Below are 22,149 nucleotides of genomic sequence, written 5' to 3'. Positions count from 1 at the left end.
GGCTCCCTCACCCCCCCCAGCCCTGCTGGCTCCCTCACCCCCCCCAGCCCTGCTGGCTCCCTCACCCCCCCCAGCCCTGCTGGCTCCCTCACCCCCCCCAGCCCTGCTGGCTCCCTCACCCCCCCCAGCCCTGCTGGCTCCCTCACCCCCCCCAGCCCTGCTGTCTCCCTCACCCCCCCCAGCCCTGCTGTCTCCCTCACCCCCCCAGCCCTGCTGTCTCCCTCATCCCCCCAGCCCTGCTGTCTCTCTCATCCCCCCAGCCCTGCTGTCTCTCTCATCCCCCTAGCCCTGCTGTCTCTCTCATCCCCCCAGCCCGGCTGTCCCTCGCATCACTGCCCCCAGCCCTGCTGCCTCCCTCATTCCCCCAGCCCTGCTGTCTCCCTCACCACCCACCCCCTGCTGTCTCCCTCACCACCCCCCCCCCCCCCGCTGTCTCCCTCATCCCCCCAGCCCTGCTGTCTCCCTCACCCCCCAGCCCTGCTGTCTCCCTCACCCCCCCAGCCCTGCTGTCTTCCTCACCCCCCAGCCCTGCTGTCTCCCTCATCCCCCCAGCCCTGCTGTCTCTCTCATCGCCCCAGCCCTGCTGTCTCTCTCATCCCCCCAGCCCTGCTGTCTCTCTCATCCCCCTAGCCCTGCTGTCTCTCTCATCCCCCCAGCCCTGCTGCCTCCGTCATTCCCCCCAGCCCTGCTGTCTCCCTCACCCCCCCCCCCCCCAGCCCTGCTGTCCCTCTCATCACTCCCCCCAGCCCTTCTGTCTCCCTCATCCCCAACCCCTCATTCTCTCCAGCCCTTCCCCTCCTCCTCTGCCCCTCTGCAGCCTGGGCTGTTCCCCTCCATCCTCAGAGCCTGGTTGTTCCCCCTCCCCCACCCCCAACCTGGTGTTGACCTTCAGGACCCCCTCTGCCTCCACCTCAGTCCCTCCACCCTCTTAGGGAGCCAGGCTGTCCCCCCCCCCCCTCCTCCAGCCCTACCCTTGCCCACACCTGTGCACCTGAGCAGAGCACCTTTGTGCTTTTCTGGATTCTTTTAAAGACTGTAGGTATGTTACAACTAAAAACATCAACCTTATTTATCAAACTTTTTTTTCTGCCTCTTGAAGTTCTTTGAGGCAAATTCTAGGGTATCTTTTTTTGGGATATGTGCTGAGCCTATATAGGAGGGAAAGTTTGGTTAGGAATTTGAATCTTTTAGGAAAAGATATAATACAAAGTTTAAATTATTATCATTATTATTTTTGAATCCTGGTTTGAGATATTTTGATGGACTTCCTGCACTGCCTTCACTGGCAGGATTGCTTAAGAAATGGTTCCTTCGGCGATCAGGACTTAAGTAAGTAAACTGTAGCCTCACGGGCAGGAAAGAAAGGCCTCCCACATTACAGGGTCTCAGTAGATGGACGAAAGTCGTGTTTGATTTGATTTTTATTTTTTTCGTTGCTGAATTCTGTGTTTTTTAAAAAACATTTGAGTTAACATCCAGAACAATACTGGTTTCAGGTGTCGAGTTCAGTGCTTCATCACCTGCACGGGACACCCAGTGCTCACCCCAGCAGGTCCCGCCTTAGTGCCCCTCCCCCTCCACCCCGCAGCGCCTATTTTACGACCTCTTCCTGTCCTGCTGGCCCGAATCACTAGGTTGAACAGATGTAAGCGTGCAGTGCAGTTGTTTGCATGATGGAGTCCTCCACTCCCTTCGCTAGGATTCTTTAGTCCTGGGCTTAGTTTGATTCTCTTGAATCTACTTGAGTAGAGTTTTATTTCGAACTGAATACAGGCAAGCTCTTGGCTCCGACGTGTGTGGTACGAAGACGCGAGAAGGATGCCTGCTCATAGATTGCCGCTGCTTTTCTCTTGACACCCGATCGGGCACTGGTGGAAGCACTTGTGCCCAGGGGCTCGTATGATATTCTCAGCAACACTGTGAGACAGGGATTATTTTTATTTCTATTTTATGGGAAATATGACTCCCGGGTGTGAGCTACCCGTCTTCTCTAATTGCCAGTGGATTTCAGAAGAGGATTCTCTGCTTCCGCCCTCCGGTGGCCCGAGAGGACACACACTCCTCTACAAACAATGAGTCAGGGCACACTGTGGTAAATGCCACTCACAGTGTAAATACAGGCCTGGGAAAACGGGGAGGGCGTGGATGGGCGCAAATGGGCGCGGATGGATCTTGGGTCGGGCATCGAACGTTGAGGCTGCAACTCTGTAAAGTTAATGCCGTTGCCGCTAGAGCCCGACAACGTGTTTATGTGGAGTCCTGTACCGCACGACAGACCGTTAGTCACCTTGGAAAATGTTTTGTTACTTATTTATTTGAGAGAGACGGTGTGAGTGAGCAAAGGGCAGAGGGAGAGAACATCCCATGTGGGGCCCGGGCACGGCGAGATCATGACCTGAGCCAAAGTCGGATGCTCGACCGACTGAGCCACCCAGGCACTGTTTTGTTATGTCTTAAGTTGTACCCTAGATGTCCGAGAGTCAGCGTGACTTAAGAAGGCCCCAGATGTTTACTGAGTGCTTACTCGGGTTTGGCACTGTCCTGGGTGCTTGCAGTAAAGCCGTGAACACATCAGAATTTGCACAGAGTAACATTCGAGTGGACAAAATAGGCTACAGACATGCATGCAGATGTGTAACATAATCTTGGGCATTGATAAGTGCTGTTTTTAAAAAAAATTTTTTTCTTTTAATGTCTGTTTATTTTTGAGAGAGAAAGAGCGTAAGTGGGGGAGGACAGAGAGAGAGGGAGACACAGAATCCAAAGCAGCCCCTCCAGGCTCCGAGCTGTCGGCGCAGAGCCGGGTGCGGGGCTCGAACTCAGGAACAGTGAGATCATGACCTGATCATGACCCAGACGCCCCAAGTGCTGTTTGTTTGTTTGCTTTTTAAATTTTTTAAATGTTTTATTTACTTTTGAGAGACAGAGAGAGCAAGCAAGCGAGAGTGGGATACACAGAATTCGAAGCAGGCCTTCGAGAGCTGTCAGCACAGAGCCCGATGTGGGGCTCGAGCCCATACACCGTGGGATCATGACCTGAGGCGAAGTCAGATGTTTGACTGACTGAGCCCCTAAGCACCCCGTGATAAGTGCTGTTTGGATAAAAATAGAAGAACGTTCTAGTGATGGGGGTGGAGCCTGGAACTGCATGAAAAGAGAGGCGGAGGGACTACCTGTCTGAATTGGTAAACTTAGAAGTGAGTTACTTGAATGAGTTGTGGGCAGACATAAGGTTTAGAGGAAGAGTGTTCTCAGCAGAAGAAATGAAGAGTCCTGAGGCCCTGAGCTGCGTCTTTCCGTGGTTTCAAGGACCCGGCAAAAGAATCAAGTGACTGCAGCAGTGTCATGGTTGGGGAGTGTGGCAGGCGATGGCATGGGGTGATCCCCGACAACCTTGGACACCATTTAGACTGAGCTCGAGTTCCACTGGTCGTCTTAAACCAGACACCAATGTGATGTGCTTTATCCTGTAGGCTAGAGGTTGGCAAACATTTTCTGTGATGTGCCAGACAATCCCTAGTGTAGGCTCTGCCCGCCGTAGTGTCTCTGTTGAGACTACAGCTCTGCCCTTGTGTCAAAGCAGACAACGCGTACATGAAGCAGTAAGACCGTGCTCTAATAAAACTGTGTTCACAGGAAAATAAAACTGTTCTAGTAAACTGTTTATTTACAGACATTGATAAGTGAATTTCATATAATTTTTAAGGGTCATGAGATGCCGTTATTCTTTTGATTTTTTTTTTTTAAACCTATTTTACCTTGTGGGCTGTGCAAAAACAGGCAGTGGGTTGTGGCAGGCCGATGCCTGATGGGTCCCAGTAGGTGAGAAGTTATTTTGCAAGCTCAAAGAAGAACAGCTTTGTAATTTGAATTAACAGCTATCAAAATTTAGTCAGTTAAGGGGGAATAGCAGTTGCCACTGATAGGGAAACTAGCGGGAGAGGCAGCTAGGAGTAGTGATTTTGTTTCCCTGTTTTCAGGGAATGACGAGCAGCTGTGGTCAACTGATCCTTTGCTTTAGCTCTGACTTTGTTTAGGACGAAACTCCTCATCCTGGCTGATACCTGGGAGCCTTGGCCAGTGACTATGGTTACTGTTTTCAAAGTATGATGATACAGTGTGTATTTTCTGCGTTTTCTTTCTTCAGATAAGTCGGGGGAGAAAGTACAAGGGAATGGAGCACTTAATGCTCAGGAGTGAAGTTTTCAAATCTACGTATCTGCAGCTTGTTATTCTCACCTGCTTGTTATTGGAATGATCATGCTAGCAATAGAATTTTTTTTTTTAATTTAATGTTTGTTTATTTTTGAGAGAGAGAGTGAGCGAGCAGGGGAGGAGCAGAGAGAGGGAGACGCAGAATCTGAAGCAGGCTCCAGGCCCTGAGCTGTCAGCACAGAGCCCATCGTGGGGCTCAGGCTCATGAACCGTGAGATCACTACCCGAGCCAAAGTTGGACGCTCAGCCAAATGAGCCACCCAGGCGCCCCTGGCAATAGAATTTTAATGTGTGCAGATGGGAGTTTGAGAAATGCAGCAACACCAAATAAATGCCGGTTTCCTCTTAGTGCATAAAAATATAAAGACCAGGATAAAAGTTTCATGAAATCTCATCTAGAAGGCGTTTTCATGCACAGCAATGAACTTGTTTGAAAGCTTTTAAATGCATATACTTCTCTTCCTGGAAAAAGAAGTGAGAAAAGGTGTGAAATATGTATGTAATGCAAAAACTTCTTTTGGATGATAGACTTTGCAGCTAATGAACTAATTACTATGAACTGACCAACTTTAAACATGGTTGTTTTCGTGAATTCCAATTTAGCTCATCGAGTTCCAACTTTAAATAATCTAGTTATACAACATTAATAAAAAGTTAGATGCTCAAGTACTTTAAGGAAAAATTTTGATTCAGATGAAGATAATCTAGGAGATAGACAACTTAAGTTCCTTTTGGTAGCTTTGAATTGAGTTAAAAAACACCTTTTAAAATGCTAGTTTCAGGTAAGGGTATAATTAACATCGTATATAATTATACCCTTCAGGTAAGGGTATAATTAACAACATCCACTGGTTGGAGTGGAGTAGTTGGCAGTGCATGTCCACGATATTTGTGTAGTGATTTGTGTTTGTGAACCACTTGTCACTGTAGCCTTATGATACAGTCACATGGAAGTGGGGATACATTTAAAAACCCAGATACTCTTAAGGAGCAGGGATAGATGGGTTGTAACATGCTGTAATTATTTTAATTATTTTTCCCCCAAGGGGAAACGTTTTAGGGAAAAGTTTGTTTCAAATATTAACTTTTATGAAGGTAACTTTAAGAATCATTTGTTTATCACCTAGATTGATTTTGCTGACACAAAAGATAAAGTGCTGGTGTTTTTCAAGCTGCGACCTGAAGTAATTACTGATCAGAATCTACATAGTAACATTCTTGTTTCATCTATGTTAGAATCACCTATAAATTCTCTCTATCAAGCCGTGCGGCAAGTATTTGCACCAATGTTGTTAAAGGTAAGTAAAATAAAGTAGCTGTACGGTCATTTTTGTTTTTTGTTTTTTTTTTTTGTTTTTTTTTTTTTAATTTTTTTTTTTCAACGTTTTTTATTTATTTTTTTGGGGACAGAGAGAGACAGACAGAGCATGAACGGGGGAGGGGCAGAGAGAGGGAGACACAGAATCGGAAACAGGCTCCAGGCTCTGAGCCATCAGCCCAGAGCCTGACGCGGGGCTCGAACTCACGGACCGCGAGATCGTGACCTGGCTGAAGTCGGACGCTTAACCGACTGCGCCACCCAGGCGCCCCTGTTTTTTGTTTTTAACATAGGGGTTTGCATTAATGTCTCTATAAACACAGAGAAAAATATTATTTTATTAATATCATTAGTATTTTGGTTTTTGAAAACGTCTCATAAAAATTGAAAAAAAACTTTAAAGTCAGCTTCGTTGACAAATAGAAGAATGGGAGAAAGGTATAAATGCAGTCCACACAGCTCTTATGTTGCTATACAGGAAATTACAAAGTTTTAACTGTTGAAAGGACTTTTTTTTCTCCCTTAGGTGATGGAGGTAGTCAGGCTTTGAGTGGCATGGTGTATTTGGACTTATTTCTCTCAACAGTATTTTAAGGGGGCCAGTTTGATTGGGGTACTTGTGGTCAATGTTTGCTCTTGTCTGTTTTTATTTAGGATCAGGAATGGAGCAGAGACCTTGATCCCAAACTTCAGAATCTTTTGAGTGAACTAGAAGCTGGATTGGGCGTAGTTCTACGAAGATCAGACACTAACTTATCAAAATTGAAATTTAAGGAAGATGACACACGAGGTAGAGAACCATAACTTAAGGTCAAAATAGCTTTCTTACTAGTATGCTAGTAAATTAATTATTTTTTCACAGACTTTTCTGAGCCTGAGCTTCCTTTAAATGAGTAGATTTACAAGGATTTTGAGAAGAGGAAAGTGTAATCTTTAACAATGTGCAAGTCATGGCGAGAGAAAATGCAGTTGCTTCTCACAATTTGTGGTAGTTACGTTCTGTAAAGTCACTGTGAACACTGCATCGGTAAGGACTGAATAGAGCTCCTCGGGCGAAAACAAGGTTAGGTTCCTATGAGCCTCTGGTCATAACATTTTCTACTCAACATAGAACCATAGTTTACGTGTGTTTCTGCTTAAAGACACTGTTATTAATATAGATGGGTGATTACCCTAGAGCTCACTGCCAACAGCCCTGTAACTCGTGCCTGAGTGAAGCTTCTCTAACACAAGCATTTTCTCAGGAAGTCACATCGCAGTGTTCTTGGCCTTGGTAACACTAGGCTGTACTTCGGTCCTGTGCTCGGGGGCCATCTTAAACAGAGCACTCACCAATAAAAAGCCCCCCAGATGAGAAAAACATGCAGCTGGATAGGTTGCAAAGAGGAGAATTGTTTACAGCAGGAGATCTGAAACAGGCAGCGTGGCTTTGTAGAGCCTCAGCTGGGAACGTATGCGTGGGGTGACTTGAATTGTTTGTTGCTCTGCACATGTCTGTGAGCGGTCACGAAAACACCGCAGGCATTGATTTCAGATTACAAGTAAATGTTAGGAAATGGATGAGTTCATAAATCCGGCATCCGTGAATACATAGGATCGACCCCTAATGGTCTACTTGGCAAAGATACTTGATTTTAATTTTAAAAATGTATTTTATCTGAAGCTAGTTATAATTTTATTGTACTTGTAGATGATATCATTTATATGAACAGTTCACATGAAATGCATGACATACACAAATCCTATTTTACAGTACTGGATACAGTTTTACACTCTGCTTGAGCAGTAAATCAGATACTTTTTGAATCCTATAGGCCTAGAATAGTGCACATATTTGCAGTGTGTGATTAAGCAACTAGAAATTGTCCAGTTCTTTGGGAAATATAAAAGCAAATTGAAAAGTAAGATTATTTTTATTTATTTATATTTTGACATTAAATTACAAGTGTTTATTGATTAAATTGTAATCATTTCTAATTTGGATGGTGTTCACTGAGATGCACGGTATGCACAGTGACCGAATGGTGACACATGTGAACTACAATGGGTCATGTCTGTAAGTCATTAAGGCCACTTCCTTTGAGTAACTAGAAGAAATGAATCCAAACTTAAAATTAGGGCAAGAGCAAAAGTAAATGAATCGACTTTTTGTCATTCTCATTTTTTCTCCTGGCTGTCATGACATTTATGTTTGCGAGGGAACTTGTAGGGTATTTGCATCAAGAAGTAACCCGTCACCTGGTAGGAAAAGGAGGCGAAAGTGATATGACAGGTTTTAGAATTGTAGCAGTTGCTACAAAGGCTTCGGAAAGCCGTGTGCTGCAGAAGCAAGTTTGCTAGTATTAGATGCAGACCGACAGCCTGCATGTGGATGGTTGACAAACACGTACGGGAAACATACTGAGCACCAAACCTGCAAAGCATAAATTTGATGCTGTTAATTGTTGTTAGTGCATTTAGGTAAGAACTGTCTGTTGATAGAAATCGTAAAACTTTATGTACATCTTCGAGAGTACAGGACAGATGCATAATCAGCAAATGAACCAGATAATTTTCTGGCTTTTCATTCTCAATGGGTATTTCTTTTTTTCCCTTTATACCTTTTCAGGTATTCTTACACCAAGTGATGAGTTCCAGTTCTGGGTGGAAGAAGCTCATCGTGGAAGTAAACAGATTAGCAGAGAGAGAGCCGGCTATTTTAAGGAGCTGTTTGAAACCATCGCAAGAGTACGTGGTTCCTACATGGTCACATGCCAGGCTTCAGATGGAGGTGCTTAGGGCCCAGCTGCATCAGAGTTCCCTCTGTTTTACAGCTGTTACTTGATGGTTATGAACGAAGTACATCCTTCATGTGTAGCAGGGTTTTCTGAAGGTGTGCATGTAATGTGGGTACAACTTAGAAACGAAAACTTGTACGAAAGGTAGATTCTAATCTTTAGTACATATTTTTCTCAAAAACGTCATTACTTTTCTGCAGGTAGATAGGAAAAGCAAAGCCTGAAACACTAGCAGACGTTAATCTACGTGGAGGCAGTGGTCCTTTTGAAAGAATGTTCGCTTTATTCAAATTAGCGTTTTGAAGTAATTTGAAGTATGAAAAGCCTTAGTTTTATACTCGATTGATTATTCTTTGAAATATTCAGAGGTTGAATAAGTGAAGATTCTTTTCAAAATAAATGCCTAGTAATTTTCTCTTTATTCCCAAGATTGTTTCAATAATACCATTTTAGTGAAGTGTTTGAAATGGTTTTAAGCTCTTTTTGTGATAATGATGGAATATAAAATAAGAAATCTTGAACTCTAATTGTATTACTGGTAACGTGCAGCACAGTGACCGAATGACGACATGTGTGAACTACAGTGGGTCATGTCCGTAAGTCATTAAGGCCACGTCCTTTGAATGACTAGGAGAAATGAATCCAAACTTAAAATTAGGGCAAGAGCAAAAGTAAATGAATCAACTTTTTGTCATTCTCATTTTTTCTCCTGGCTGTCATGACATTTATGTTTGCGGGGGAACTTGTAGGGTGTTTGCATCAAGAAGTAACCCATCGACCTGGTAGGAAAAGGAGGCGAAAGTGATGTGACAGGTCTTAGAATTGTAGCAGTTGAAAAGTCTGGGAACATGTTGACTGTATTGCCTAAGGTACAGTTACCATTACGTTTAAAAATGAATGCCTTTTGGTTTTAGGAGTTCTATAATTTGGACAGTCTATCCTTACTGGAAGTGGTTGACTTGGTGGAGACCACCCGGGATGTTGTAGATGATGTGTGGAGACAAACAGAGCATGATCACTTTCCTGAGTCACGGATGTTACATCTCTTAGATGTCATAGGTACTGGTAAAGAAGTAAACTTGTGGAACTTTGGAAGCCTGCCTTATTATCTTCTAGTTTTTCTTTCAAGTTCTTACTGAAAGTGCTCCTTAATGTAATAATTGTTGCTTAGGGTAACTTTTAGAGCATCATATAGGATTATTTAAATGGAAATTTGTATATAGTTGGTTAATTTAAATAATATGTGTCAAATTCTTTGACCATGAATACAAGTAAATTTACATAGATTTGTAGTCCCTGCGCGTGTATTAATTTAAGCTTTATTTTGTAATGATCTCCAAAGTCTTAAAGGGTATTGGTTTGTCAGTATTCAAAGTGCATATGCTTTTTGACCTAGACAATACCATTGGCATTCTTATCCTCAGGAAATATTACACAAGCACATCGAGGTATATGGGCAGGGACGTGTACTGTGGCATCATTTGTAGGAGTACAGAAACATTGTAGGAGTAGAAACAAATAGCATTCGAGAATTGGTTGTATAATGCTACATCCACACAGTAGGCCCTGCAACCTTTTGAAAAAATAATATGTATTTCTGCGCTTGAAAGGTGCACATGGTATATTGAAAGATGCGAAAATAAAAACAAACGTGTGTGTGCATGTGTGTCTTGAAAGGTATTTGTTATTGATAATCTAAGGATGTGGATGTGGTATTTCATAGATCCTTAGTTTGCTAATTTGTATTATTTTAAATTTTGTCATAAGCATGTGTTCTGTAATTATTTGTTAAAAAGACATTTCCATTAAAAATTTTCTTTCTTGGGGCACTTGAGTGGCTCAGTCGGTTAAGCGTCCGACTTTGGCTCAGATTATGATCTCACAGCTCGTGAGTTTGAGGCCTGTGTAGGGCTCTGTGCTGACAGCTCAGAGCCTGGAGCCTGCTTCTGATTTTGTGTCTCCCTCTCTCTCTGCCCCTCCCCCGCTTTTTCTCTGTCTGTCTCTCTCAAAAATAAATTAAAACATTAAAAAAATTAAAAAAATTTGCTTTCTCTTTTATTAGGTGGTTCATTTGGAAGATTTGTTCAGAAGAAGTTGGGAACTTTGAATCTGTGGGAAGATCCTTACTATCTTGTGAAAGACCACCTCAGAGCGGGTGTGTCCATTTGTGAACAGTGGGTGATCGCCTGTAACCACCTCACGGGTCAGGTGTGGCAGCGCTATGTTCCTCATCCGTGGAAAAGTGAGAAATACTTCCCTGAAACACTCGACAGACTGGGCAAGCGCCTGGAAGAGGTATCGTTCGTTTCTCTGGATCTCTGACGTTAAGTGTCAGGTAGTCCTCACTTGTTTGGGCATGTATTTATCATTAATAAGCATTACATGTCTGAGAGAAATCATTTATTCTTTTGGGAGAGAATAAGAATTAAAGCTCGTGTGAGGTAATTTGTGGCGGTCATGTGATCCAGTGCCCGGTGCCCAGTGGGACCACCTAAGTGCTGGTTTCCATCTGCTTTCTTTCTTCCTTCTTTTTCTTTTTTTCTTTTTTATTCTTTTGACAGACAATGTGAGCAGGGGAGGGACAGAGAGGGGGGAAAAGAGAGAGAGAGAGAGAGAGAGAGAGAGGGAGAGTCCCAAGCAGGCTCTGTGCTCTCAGTGCAGAGCCTCACATGGGGCTCCATCCCATGCCCTGGGATGGTGACCTGAGCCAGAATCCAGAGTCAGCTGCCGAGCCAGCTGAGCCACCCAGAAGCCCCTGTCACTGTGTAGAACAATGAATAATAAGCCAGTATCATGGTAAGTTCCATACACAACTAATGAAATGCTAGTGTTGTTGGAAGCTGCACGTTCTTACAGTTTGAGTTTCAGTCTATTAGAGCTGTTATTGTCCTCAGATTGCCTGAGCTTTGTGCAGTGAGTGCCCACTTACGTTGGCTCTTAGGTCATTTTGACAGGAACCCAGTTGTCTCCTTGACGACTCCCTTACTTTCGGCCCCCAAGTATGCCCGCCCATCTTGGAAAGTCTTGTGCCTCGTTTCTGGAATTAGTCATTTCTCCCGCTGCTTTTTACTGAAAAATGGTATCTAGTAACAGTTGTCTGGTTAGGGAATGGCTGGTGCTTTCAGGCCTTCCCAGTAGATGGGTGTTATATTGGTATTTTTGTTCTTAGCAAGAGGAAACTGAATCAGTAGTTTGTAGTCATATTTTGAACTTCGATGAAAGGTTGTAATGTTTTTACTTAATTTTTTAATTGGTGCCGGACATTTTATTTATTCGTTATTTTTTAAATTAAAATACCACACCTTTTATTCATTTAAACTATAGACAATTTTTTTTTTAAAGTAGGCTCCATGGCCAGCCTGGGGCTTGATCTCAACAACCCTGAGATCAACAGTTGGTTGTGTGCGCTGCCAACTGAGCCAGCCGGGCGCCCCTGATGGGGGATGTTTTAGATACAAAATACAACAATTTGTTTTCTACTATTGTAAACTACACATAACAGGGTTGTTAACATATTATTTCATTAGCAGAATGGAACTTAATGCAGAATAATGAAAATTAGAAGTTTTTACATGTGTTGAGGTCTCTAAAACGTTGCTTAAATGAACTTTAAACATGTTTAAAAACATTTAGATTTGATGTTTTCATGAGGTTTGAGCACATGGACAGTAGTGTAATGATAGATCTTCGAGCGCCACTTTGATTACTGATGAGTCGTAGTTCTCAAGATTAGTCTTACTGCTCATTTCAGTGAACCTAGTTTAAATAAATTCTGGCTCAGTATATTTAGACTTCAGATTGATTTAAATAAATTTGTTGTTTTGATATTTTATGTTTTAGGTCTTGGCTGTTAGAACAATTCATGAGAAGCTTCTTTATTTTTTACCTGCCAGTGAAGAGAAAACGATATGCCTGACTCGAGTATTTGAACCCTTTACCGGCCTGAATCCTGTGCATTATAATCCATATACTGAGGTTGAATCCTGTTTTGTCTGTCAATTTCCTGTTTGTGTCGTCCTTCTCAAGGCAGACATTTATATACTAAAAGTCTAATAATGTTGTTAATTTGTTTAGCCTTTATGGAAAGCTGCAGTGTCTCAGTATGAAAAAATTATTGCACCTGCGGAACAGAAAATAGCAGGAAAATTGAAAATTTATATTTCAGAAATTCAGGACAGCCCACAGCAGGTAAAATGCTGAAATATTTCCCTTAAGCTGTTTTAGGAGATATTTATATATTTACTAAGTTGATCAACTTAGGATGAATATATACTGTTTTTATTTTATGTTAGCTTCTTCAAGCGTTTCTGAAATACAAAGAGCTGGTGAAGCGTCCAACTATAAGTAAAGAATTGATGTTAGAAAGAGAAACTTTACTGGCAAGACTTGTGGACTCAATAAAAGGTAAAAGTTTATCAGAGATTATAGCGTTTACCTAAGAAAATATTTTTGTAGGTTACTTTTTCTTGTATACTATTTAGGATTAAGAGTGTATCTTATAACAATATAGGTGGAAGATTAATTTACTATTTTTGTTACAAATTACAGATTTTTATTATTTATTCTTTTAAATGTTTATTTTTGAGAGAGTGCGAGTTGGGGAGGAGCAGAGAGAGAGGGAGACAGAGGGTCTGAGGCAGGCTCCAAGTTGTCAGCACAGCTGTCAGCCCCATGTGGAGCTTGAACTCACGAACCACGAAAGCATGACCTGGGCCGAATTCGGACATTCAACCACCTGCGCCATCCAGGTGCCCCAAATTACAGATTTTAAAAATTAGTTATTTTCTTTCTCTGTCTCATTGGATGCATGGTAAGGTTCCTGAGGGCAAAGGACCAAGTCTTACTATTTTTCTGTTCATTACCTTTAATGTACTACTTGGTGCATGGAAAGCATTTAGGAAGTACTTGCCGAATGTGTGTAATCATTTATTTGACTTAAATGTTACAGATTTTCGATTAGACTTTGAGAATCGATGCCGAGGAGTTCCTGGTGAGGCGTCTGGACCACTTGCTGGCAAAAACCTGTCGGAAGTTGTTAATAATATAGTTTGGGTTCGCCAGTTGGAACTGAAGGTATTAGTTTTGATAGATGTTGAAGGATACTAGTTGTAAAATGTGCCAAAGTAATGTAGAAGGCACTCTAGAACTGGAGTGAAAACATTAAAAACATTCTCTGTTTTCTTTGGCGTATCCATCTAATTTTCTTGTGCAGATTTCCGAAAAAGGGTACAGACGTGGCTGTAATGGTCTACTCATTTTTATGTAGGGATAATTATCAAGTCACCTATTACCCAGGTGCCGTTGTTACAGGTAAAGTGCCTTCTTAGAAATATTCAAGAGGAAACCATCTTTTACTTCTTTTCTTTTTTTTTTTTTTTTTTCAACGTTATTTTATTTATTTTTGGGACAGAGAGAGACAGAGCATGAACGGGGGAGGGGCAGAGAGAGAGGGAGACACAGAATCGGAAACAGGCTCCAGGCTCCGAGCCATCAGCCCAGAGCCTGACGCGGGGCTCGAACTCACGGACCGCGAGATCGTGACCTGGCTGAAGTCGGACGCTTAACCGACTGCGCCACCCAGGCGCCCCTCTTTTACTTATTTTCAAAGGATTGTTTTAATCCTTCGAGATTATCATAGTAGAATGTTGGTCGTTGTGAGGTCTCTCTGAAAGTGTATTTCTGTGAGTAAATCATTCTAGGTTGGAGGGAGTTAAAGGAAATGTGAAGGTAATTATGACTTTGCGTGAGGTAGTGTCAGCAGTTTCTGGGTTTAACGGCTATTATGTTAATGTTTTAGTATTACTAAAATTGATCTCAGATTCTCACGTACTCACTATTTAATGTACATGGTATGGCACTTGACTCATAAAATGAACATTACCTGGTTATAGTCTGTGACTAAGAGCCAGAAGACATAGAATATTATAAAGGCTAGTATATTTGAGAGTTCTGCCTATTGAAGTTTGTATTTTTGATGTTTTATTTTCTGGAATATTCTGCCCAATTTTGTCAGTCAGCTTTCCAAATTGCTATAAGGTTCTTTGTACAGTTGTGGAAGAAAGGCATTTCTTTCTTTTAATTGCTATTCCAACTGGCAGTTATCGTTTGAGCTCTTTGTGAGAGCACTTAGCACATTATTGCTTCCTTTGTTTAGGGACATTGCTGAATTCTTGGAAGTTTGCCTTGAATTTCCCTTACCTTACCCTTCAGGTTATACCCAGTTGGCATTATCATCTGTGTTTTGTTATTCTGAGGTTGTCTAAAGCGGAGCAGAGTAGGGGTTGATTTTCTTACATTCCTTGGCAAGTTTTCTATTTTACTGTGTATAGTTGAATGGGAAAATAATTTCTGAATCACAGATTAGAGAATGTGGTTCCTTTTGTGCTAATCTTATAATAAGTATTAATACATTCTTGTAATATTCATGTAATTTGGCTTTTTAAGGTGGATGATACTCTCAAGATTGCAGAGGCTCTTTTATCTGACTTGTCAGGATTTCGATCTTTCCATCGAGCTGCCGAAGATCTGTTAGACCAGTTTAAACTGTATGAACAAGAACAATTTGATGATTGGTCCAGGGACATTCAGTCCGGTTTGTCTGATTCCAGATCCGGCTTGTGGTAAGTGTAACTACACTAAACAGTGAAATCTACACAAGGATCTTGTTTCTTATGTGAGTAATCTAAGTGACAGGATGGAATTAATGATCTCTCTTCTCTCCTTTCCCCAAACTTGCTGCTGCTCCTTAAAAAAATTTGTGTTAGTTTTTGATTTTCAGCTTTTAAGTCCTGACAGTTGGGGACTTGGGAGATTGAGTTAGTTGGCCACCCGCCTTGCTTCTTGGGTCTGTTTCTCAGACCTACAGATTCTGATTTTGGAATGAGGCTGTCCTTTCCCATGGTTCTTTGCTATCGATATTCATATATGTTTTTCTACCTTTTTTACGTGAAGATTATTTACATGGGCACACACACAAACACACCATTATCAATTGTAAAATTTCATAATTTCAAACTCTTTGAGGTAGAGAGTATTTCTTTATGAAATACTCTTATGGCGCCTACCATAGGATAAGGGTTTGGTCAACATTTATTGAGCTAGATTGAACCTAATTTAGTTGGTTAACCTAATTATTCTAATGGCTGTTTAAAATGGATGGTCTAGGGGCGCCTGGGTGGCTCAGTTTATAAAGCATCTGACTTCAGCTCAGGTCATGATCTCACAGTCTGTGGGTTCGAGTCCCGTGTCGGGCTCTATGCTGACAGCTCAGCCTGAAGCCTGCTTCAGATTCTGTGTCTCCTTCTCTCTCTGCCTCTCCCCTGCTCATGCTTTGTCTCTCTTTGTCTCAAAAATAAATAAAAACATTAAAATAAAAAGAAAAAATGTCCTGTTTAAAAAAAAAAAGTATAGTCTGGAAAAACCATTGTTTCTTTGTTCAGGTAAACTTTTCTTAGTGTATTATTATATTTTTAGAAACTAGTCATGTTTTAGTTTTTAGAAACTTGTTACTTTTCAAAAGTTAATTTTGTTCATAATATGAAATTCTGTGTATTTTCCCTATCTTTATTATATGTGTTGTTAGTGGGTGGGATAGATTTGTTCTTTGCTTTTCAGTAGCTTGCGTTTTAAGACCTACATGTTTTCTAAATGATAAAAGTGATTCGAAGGAATAAGCATTATATAAACCTGATCCTGAAAGAGAGGTCATGAGAATAAAATACTTGTTGATCACTTTAGCTCAGTGTTGTCACAGTCCACGCTGACTTGAATGACCTGATTTAAAAGTAGCTGCTGTAGCCTTGAAAGAAACACAAAGGCCAGTCCTTAGGTAGAGAAACAAAGATCCGAGGAATGAAACATTTGAGTATCTCTACTCCTACCATTTTTATGTTCTTTGTCACTGATCCTTTTTTTTTAAAAATTTTTTAATGTTTATTTATTTCTGAGACAGAGACAGAGCATCAGTGGGGGAGGGGTAGAGAGAGAGGGACACAGAATCTGAAGCAGGCTCCAGGCTCTGAGCTGTCAGCACAGAGCCCCATGTGGGGCTCGAACTCACAGACCACAAGATCATGACCTGAGCCGAAGCTGGACTCTCAACTGACTGAGCCACCCAGGCGCCCCTATCATTGATCCTTTAATGAAAGTATTAAAGGGCCAAGTAGGCTGACTCAAAAAAAAAAAAAAAAAAAAATCTAAGGTACCCTTTAGAAGATGAATCACCACCTTTTCTCTTTTTTTAAATTTTTACATTTTTTTAATGTTTATTTTTGAAAGAGAAACAGAGAGCACAAGCAGGGGAGGGGCAGAGAGAGAGGGAGCCACAGAATCTGAAGTAGGCTCCATGCTCTGGACTGTCAGAACAGAGCCCGATATGGGGCTCAAACTCACGAATGGTGAGATTATGACCTGAGCCGAAGTCGGTTGCTTAACTGACTGAACCCCCCAGGTTCCCCCAAACCTTTTCTGTTTATGGTGAATATGATGTGAGTTTTGAGTCTTAGCTGAAGGCTAAGCAACTGATTTTTCTGACTTCAAAAAACTGCTTGAGTGAAATATTAATGTGATGGTGTAGTTTGGGTATTGCAGTTTATTACCAAGATCTGAATTGTGAGATACCATGTAGAAAAAAAGATTACTTGGAAACTATGATTAAAATTTTTTTTTTTTTATTTTGAGTTAATTTTATATTTATAGAAGAGGTATAAAAACTATTGTGTTTTTTATGTCAAGAGTGAGAATGTGAAACTTAAGAAGTTATTTTATTTTGTAGCATCGAGGCTAATAGTCGAATTATGGAATTGGATCCTAGTGATGGATCATTAAAGGTGCATTATTCAGATCGGTTGGTGATTCTCCTGAGAGAAGTTCGTCAGCTTTCTGCTCTTGGCTTTGTTATTCCTGCCAAAATACAGCAAGTTGCAAACATTGCACAGAAATTCTGCAAGCAAGCAATTATTCTTAAACAAGTATGGCATTACATTTTTGAATATATGACTGTTCTGAGTTCATTGCATTAGACTATTTTAAGGGCTTCATTTTCTACTTTTGTTATTTTTTAGGCTAATAGAATAGCACCAGTGAGTCTTGTGAAATTATGGTTTGCTAAATGACTACTTTACAAAATTTGCTTTTTAAGCCTATAGAGGAATTCATTAATTTGAAGTATTGATATTCATTCTAAAAACATTTGGAAAATTAGAATGTAATTTTTCTTTTTCCTTTTCTTTCATGTTACATGCATGGATATTAAAGGACTTTCTAACCAAAGTGTCCTCTGTCCTCCGCTCACCTTCAGTAGGCAGGTTCTTAGAGATTTACAAGGCTGATGGACTAGTCTCTATTTCTGGTCATTTCCTGGGTCTATCTGTTCAGCACATTGCCATCATATCATTTACCTGTTTATTTTTTTAATGTTTTTTAAAGTTTGCTTATTTATTTTGAGAAAGAGAGCAGGCACATGTTTGTTAGTGGCAGAAGCAGGCGGGGGGAGGGGGGGGAGAGAGAGAGACAGAGAGAGAGAGAGAGAGAGAGAGAGAGAGAGAGAGAGAGAGAGAGAGAAAGAAAGAAAGAAAGAGAAAGAAAGAGAGAGAGAAAGCCAAGTAGGCTCTGCACTGTCAGCACAGAGCCCAGTGCGGGCTCAAACTCATGAACTATGAGGTCATGACCTGAGCCGAAATCAAGAGTCAGATGCTTCACCCATAGAGCCACGCAGGTGCCCCACATTTCCCTGTTTAAAGCCAACTATTACCCCTCGTTGTGTGTCTCTTTAGCACAGTCCTCAGGCCCTTGTTAATCATGCTCTAACTGACCTGACTGGCTGTGGCCTTCACCCCCTGGACTCATCCCCTTTAGGTTGTGCCCTATGCTTCAATCACACGAGACCCGGTTCTCCTCTGAACGTGTCTCCATGGATGGATACCTGTTCCTTCTTAGTAGAAAACTCAGACTCATCCCTAATTCCCCACTCAGAAATCTCTTTCTTTGTTTTGTCTTCCTTTGGGTGATCCGTCCTTATTCCGTATGCAGTATGCACATCAGTCTTGAACGCTTTTCTGTAGTATTGGATGTGTTTTGCCTTTTCGCTCATGTAATTAACAGATCTTCGAGGTCAGGAACGGTATCTTAGAGGCAGGAATGGTATCTTAGAGGCAGGAATGGTATCTTAGAGGCAGGAACGGTATCTTAGAGGCAGGAATGGTATCTTAGAGGCAGGAACGGTATCTTAGAGGCAGGAACGGTATCTTAGAGGCAGGAGTGGTATCTTAGAGGCAGGAGTGGTATCTTAGAGGCAGGAGTGGTATCTTAGAGGCAGGAACGGTATCTTAGAGGCAGGAACGGTATCTTAGAGGCAGGAGTGGTGTCTCAGAGGCAGGAGAGGTGTCTCAGGGGCAGGAGAGGTGTCTTAGAGGCAGGAGTGGTGTCTCCGAGGCAGGAGTGGTGTCTCAGGGGCAGGAGGCAGGAGAGGTGTCTCAGGGGCAGGAGAGGTGTCTCAGGGGCAGGAGGCAGGAGAGGTGTCTCAGAGGCAGGAGTGGTGTCTCAGAGGCAGGAGTGGTGTCTCAGAGGCAGGAGAGGTGTCTCAGGGGCAGGAGAGGTGTCTCAGGGGCAGGAGAGGTGTCTCAGGGGCAGGAGTGGTGTCTCAGGGGCAGGAGAGGTGTCTCAGAGGCAGGAGTGGTGTCTCCGAGGCAGGAGTGGTGTCTCAGAGGCAGGAGTGGTGTCTCAGGGGCAGGAGAGGTGTCTCAGGGGCAGGAGAGGTGTCTCAGGGCAGGAGTGGTGTCTCAGGGGCAGGAGTGGTGTCTCAGGGGCAGGAGAGGTGTCTCAGGGGCAGGAGTGGTGTCTCAGGGGCAGGAGAGGTGTCTCAGGGGCAGGAGAGGTGTCTCAGGGGCAGGAGTGGTGTCTCAGGGGCAGGAGTGGTGTCTCCGAGGCAGGAGTGGTGTCTCAGAGGCAGGAGTGGTGTCTCAGGGGCAGGAGAGGTGTCTCAGGGGCAGGAGAGGTGTCTCAGGGGCAGGAGTGGTGTCTCAGGGGCAGGAGAGGTGTCTCAGGGGCAGGAGAGGTGTCTCAGGGGCAGGAGAGGTGTCTCAGGGGCAGGAGTGGTGTCTCAGGGGCAGGAGTGGTGTCTCAGGGGCAGGAGTGGTGTCTCAGGGGCAGGAGTGGTGTCTCAGAGGCAGGAGAGGTGTCTCAGAGGCAGGAGTGGTGTCTCCGAGGCAGGAGTGGTGTCTCAGTGGCAGGAGAGGTGTCTCAGAGGCAGGAGTGGTGTCTCAGAGGCAGGAGTGGTGTCTCAGAGGCAGGAGAGGTGTCTCAGAGCCAGGAGTGGTGTCTCAGCGGCAGGAGAGGTGTCTTAGAGGCAGGAGTGGTGTCTTAGTGGTCAGGAATAACATATTAGAGGCAAGAGCAGTATCTTGCCTGTCTTGCTCTCCATCTGTTCTTTGAGCGAGGATCCACTGAGCACCTGTACTGCTGTGCACAGTGTAGCGAGGGTGTGAGATGAATACGCGGCTGCTGTATTCTGGCACATGGTTTCTCGGCCTCAGCACTGTTAACATTTTGCACCACTTCTTTTCTGTGGGGGCGTCCTCTGCATTTTAGGGTGTTGGGTAGCCTCTCTGGCCGGTAGCACCTGCCTAGTATTGACATTCAAAGGTGTCTCCTGACGTTGCCAAGTGTCCCCTTGGGTGCAAATCAACCATGGTTGCGAACCACTGGTCTAGAGGGAGAGAGCGAAACAAACAATGAATCCTCATAAATATCAGGCCTTCTGGTAGATACCTTATGTATGTTATTTCAGTTAACTCCCCGTTTTTCACATTACTAATTGGGGATCCGATTCATAACATAGTTTTTCTGATGCCACGTAGCTAGTAAGTTATGAAGCTGGGATTTGATACCAAAGGTGGCTCCAAAGCCCATATTTATTCCATTAAGTTTATGTACTGATGACAGATAAGTGAAAACTTGATAAAATAGGTATTGGGGTACCTGGGAGGCTCAGGCAGTTGAGCATCCAACTTCGACTCAGGTCATGATCTCGTGGTTCGTGGGTTCGAGCCCTGTGTTGGGCTCTGTGCTGACTGTGGAGGCTGGATCCTGCTTCCGATTCTGGGGTATCGCTCTCTCTGCTCCTCCCCCAGTCATGCTCTGTCTCTCTGTCTCTCTCTCTCTCTCAAAAGTAAATAAACATTAAAAAAATAGGTAATATATTACGAGTACTCTATTAAAGATTTTGTAAAGTCCCAGGAAAGCATAGAGGTGGCAATTTTCAGTTATTTCCTGGGTAGGGGTAGAGGCAGTATCAGGTAAATCCTTACGGAGGAATGCTGTTTGGTGTGAGCCTGGAGGGGTATGTGGCTTCTCTCAGGAGCACGAGGGTGGGGTCGGTGAGTGTTACACAGAGGGGCTGCGTCTTCGAAAGCAGAGAGGCTTGCTCACTCTCGTATACTGTGTATTTAGTGCACAACACAGGAGCTCCAAGGACGAGTGTGGTCATGTAGCATCGGCATTTCCCCTGGGGAGATCTGTTTACACGTACCTTCACTTCTGAGCCAGAATTCAGCCGGAGCAGGGAGTGGGAAGTGGGAGTTGGTTAGAGAGTAGCTCAGCCAGATTGCTGTAATACTGTGCATTCTTTTGCTTCTAGTGTTCTGGAATAGGCTTTTTCTTGGACTGCGACTGTGGTCTAGGATAAGTACCCTGGATATCCTCCACCAAATGCAGCCTATTTTTATGTGTACTAGTGGCAGGAAGCAGACCGTCTATAAAATTAGGAAATATGTTTTAAGAATGTACTCTGGGCCAAGTGTATTGTCAGGTGCTGGGGATACAGACATGAAAAGACCATCGTTTTCAGTTCCTTCGACTTACTCCATGGTGTCCACTTGATCTGCTTTCCTGAACCTCTCTTTTTCCCCCAACAGAGTTGACAGTTGCTCTTTCGTTCATCAGTGTACCTTGTAGGTATCTCTGGTTTTTGATTCCTTGATTGAAGAAATAATGACCAAGTGCCTACTGTTTGCTAGATGCTGTTCTTGAAGCAGGTGTTGTAATTTGGGAGCTAGTGTAGTGCTAAGTACTGTGAAGCAAAAGAAAAAACGATTGGAGCAGAGACTGCCGTGTTATACAGAGTGGTCATGGTAGGCCTTGAAAGGTGACATTTGGGAAGACACAGAAGCTTGCAGGTATCTGGAGGAAGGCTGTTGGGTGCGGGACGTTCACACGTGGCTCCTGAGGGAGACTCCCCTGGAGGTCACAGGAGCAGCAAGGAGCCCAGCGTGGCCGCCCTGCAGTGAGGCTCTGTGGTGGGGCAGCTTATGTAAAACGTATGTTCTGGGGGAGCGGCATGGCTTGGGGATTTGGGTTTTATCCGACAGCGTATTGGGAAGCCAGTGGAAGGTTTTAGGTGAGAGTGTTGGGATTTGGGGTTTTATTCTCACATGCAGTGGGGAGTCATCGGGAGTTTTGGTGGAGCGTATAGAATAGTGTGACTTATCTTTAGGAAGGACCACTCTGGCTTCTTTGAATGCTTTGAACAGACACTAGGAAGCCACCGCTGGAGACAGACCAGTTTGGAGATGGCCACACTGGTCTTGTCGAGCGACGGGGGTGCTCACTCTCCTTGGGGTTGGTGGACGTGCGTGACATGGTTGCCTGTAACGTATGTTGTAAAAGTGTAGGCAGTAGACAAATTCATGATTTCACTCGTGTAATTTAAGAAACAAAACTGATGAACATCTGGGAAGGGAGGGAAAAAGAGAAGAAAACAAACCACAAGAGACTTTTTTTTTTTAAGTTTATTTATTTCAAAAGAGAGAAAGGGAGTGTGTTGGTGTGTGGGGGAGGGACAGA

General features: G+C 43.2%; 1 protein-coding gene across 5 annotated transcripts in view; it reads left to right on the top strand.

Annotated features, from left to right (window-relative positions):
• Positions 1–22,149, top strand: part of DYNC2H1 (dynein cytoplasmic 2 heavy chain 1) — a 343,887-nt gene that overhangs the window by 2,908 nt on the left and 318,830 nt on the right. For all 5 annotated transcript variants that reach the window (XM_078432668.2, XM_078432669.2, XM_078432667.2 and 2 more), the window contains exons 2-12: positions 5,343–5,513; positions 6,188–6,323; positions 8,142–8,260; positions 9,225–9,369; positions 10,373–10,605; positions 12,151–12,285; positions 12,385–12,498; positions 12,603–12,714; positions 13,259–13,383; positions 14,755–14,930; positions 17,084–17,279. In XM_078432668.2, the coding sequence (XP_078288794.2) occupies positions 5,343–5,513; positions 6,188–6,323; positions 8,142–8,260; positions 9,225–9,369; positions 10,373–10,605; positions 12,151–12,285; positions 12,385–12,498; positions 12,603–12,714; positions 13,259–13,383; positions 14,755–14,930; positions 17,084–17,279 (1,662 nt within the window). The remainder of the gene's footprint in view (positions 1–5,342; positions 5,514–6,187; positions 6,324–8,141; positions 8,261–9,224; positions 9,370–10,372; positions 10,606–12,150; positions 12,286–12,384; positions 12,499–12,602; positions 12,715–13,258; positions 13,384–14,754; positions 14,931–17,083; positions 17,280–22,149) is intronic.

Source organism: Panthera onca, chromosome D1 (assembly GCF_046562875.1).
Source record: "Panthera onca isolate mPanOnc1 chromosome D1, mPanOnc1 haplotype 2, whole genome shotgun sequence".
NCBI lineage: Eukaryota > Metazoa > Chordata > Mammalia > Carnivora > Felidae > Panthera > Panthera onca.
This window is presented reverse-complemented; position numbering and strand designations above follow the sequence as displayed.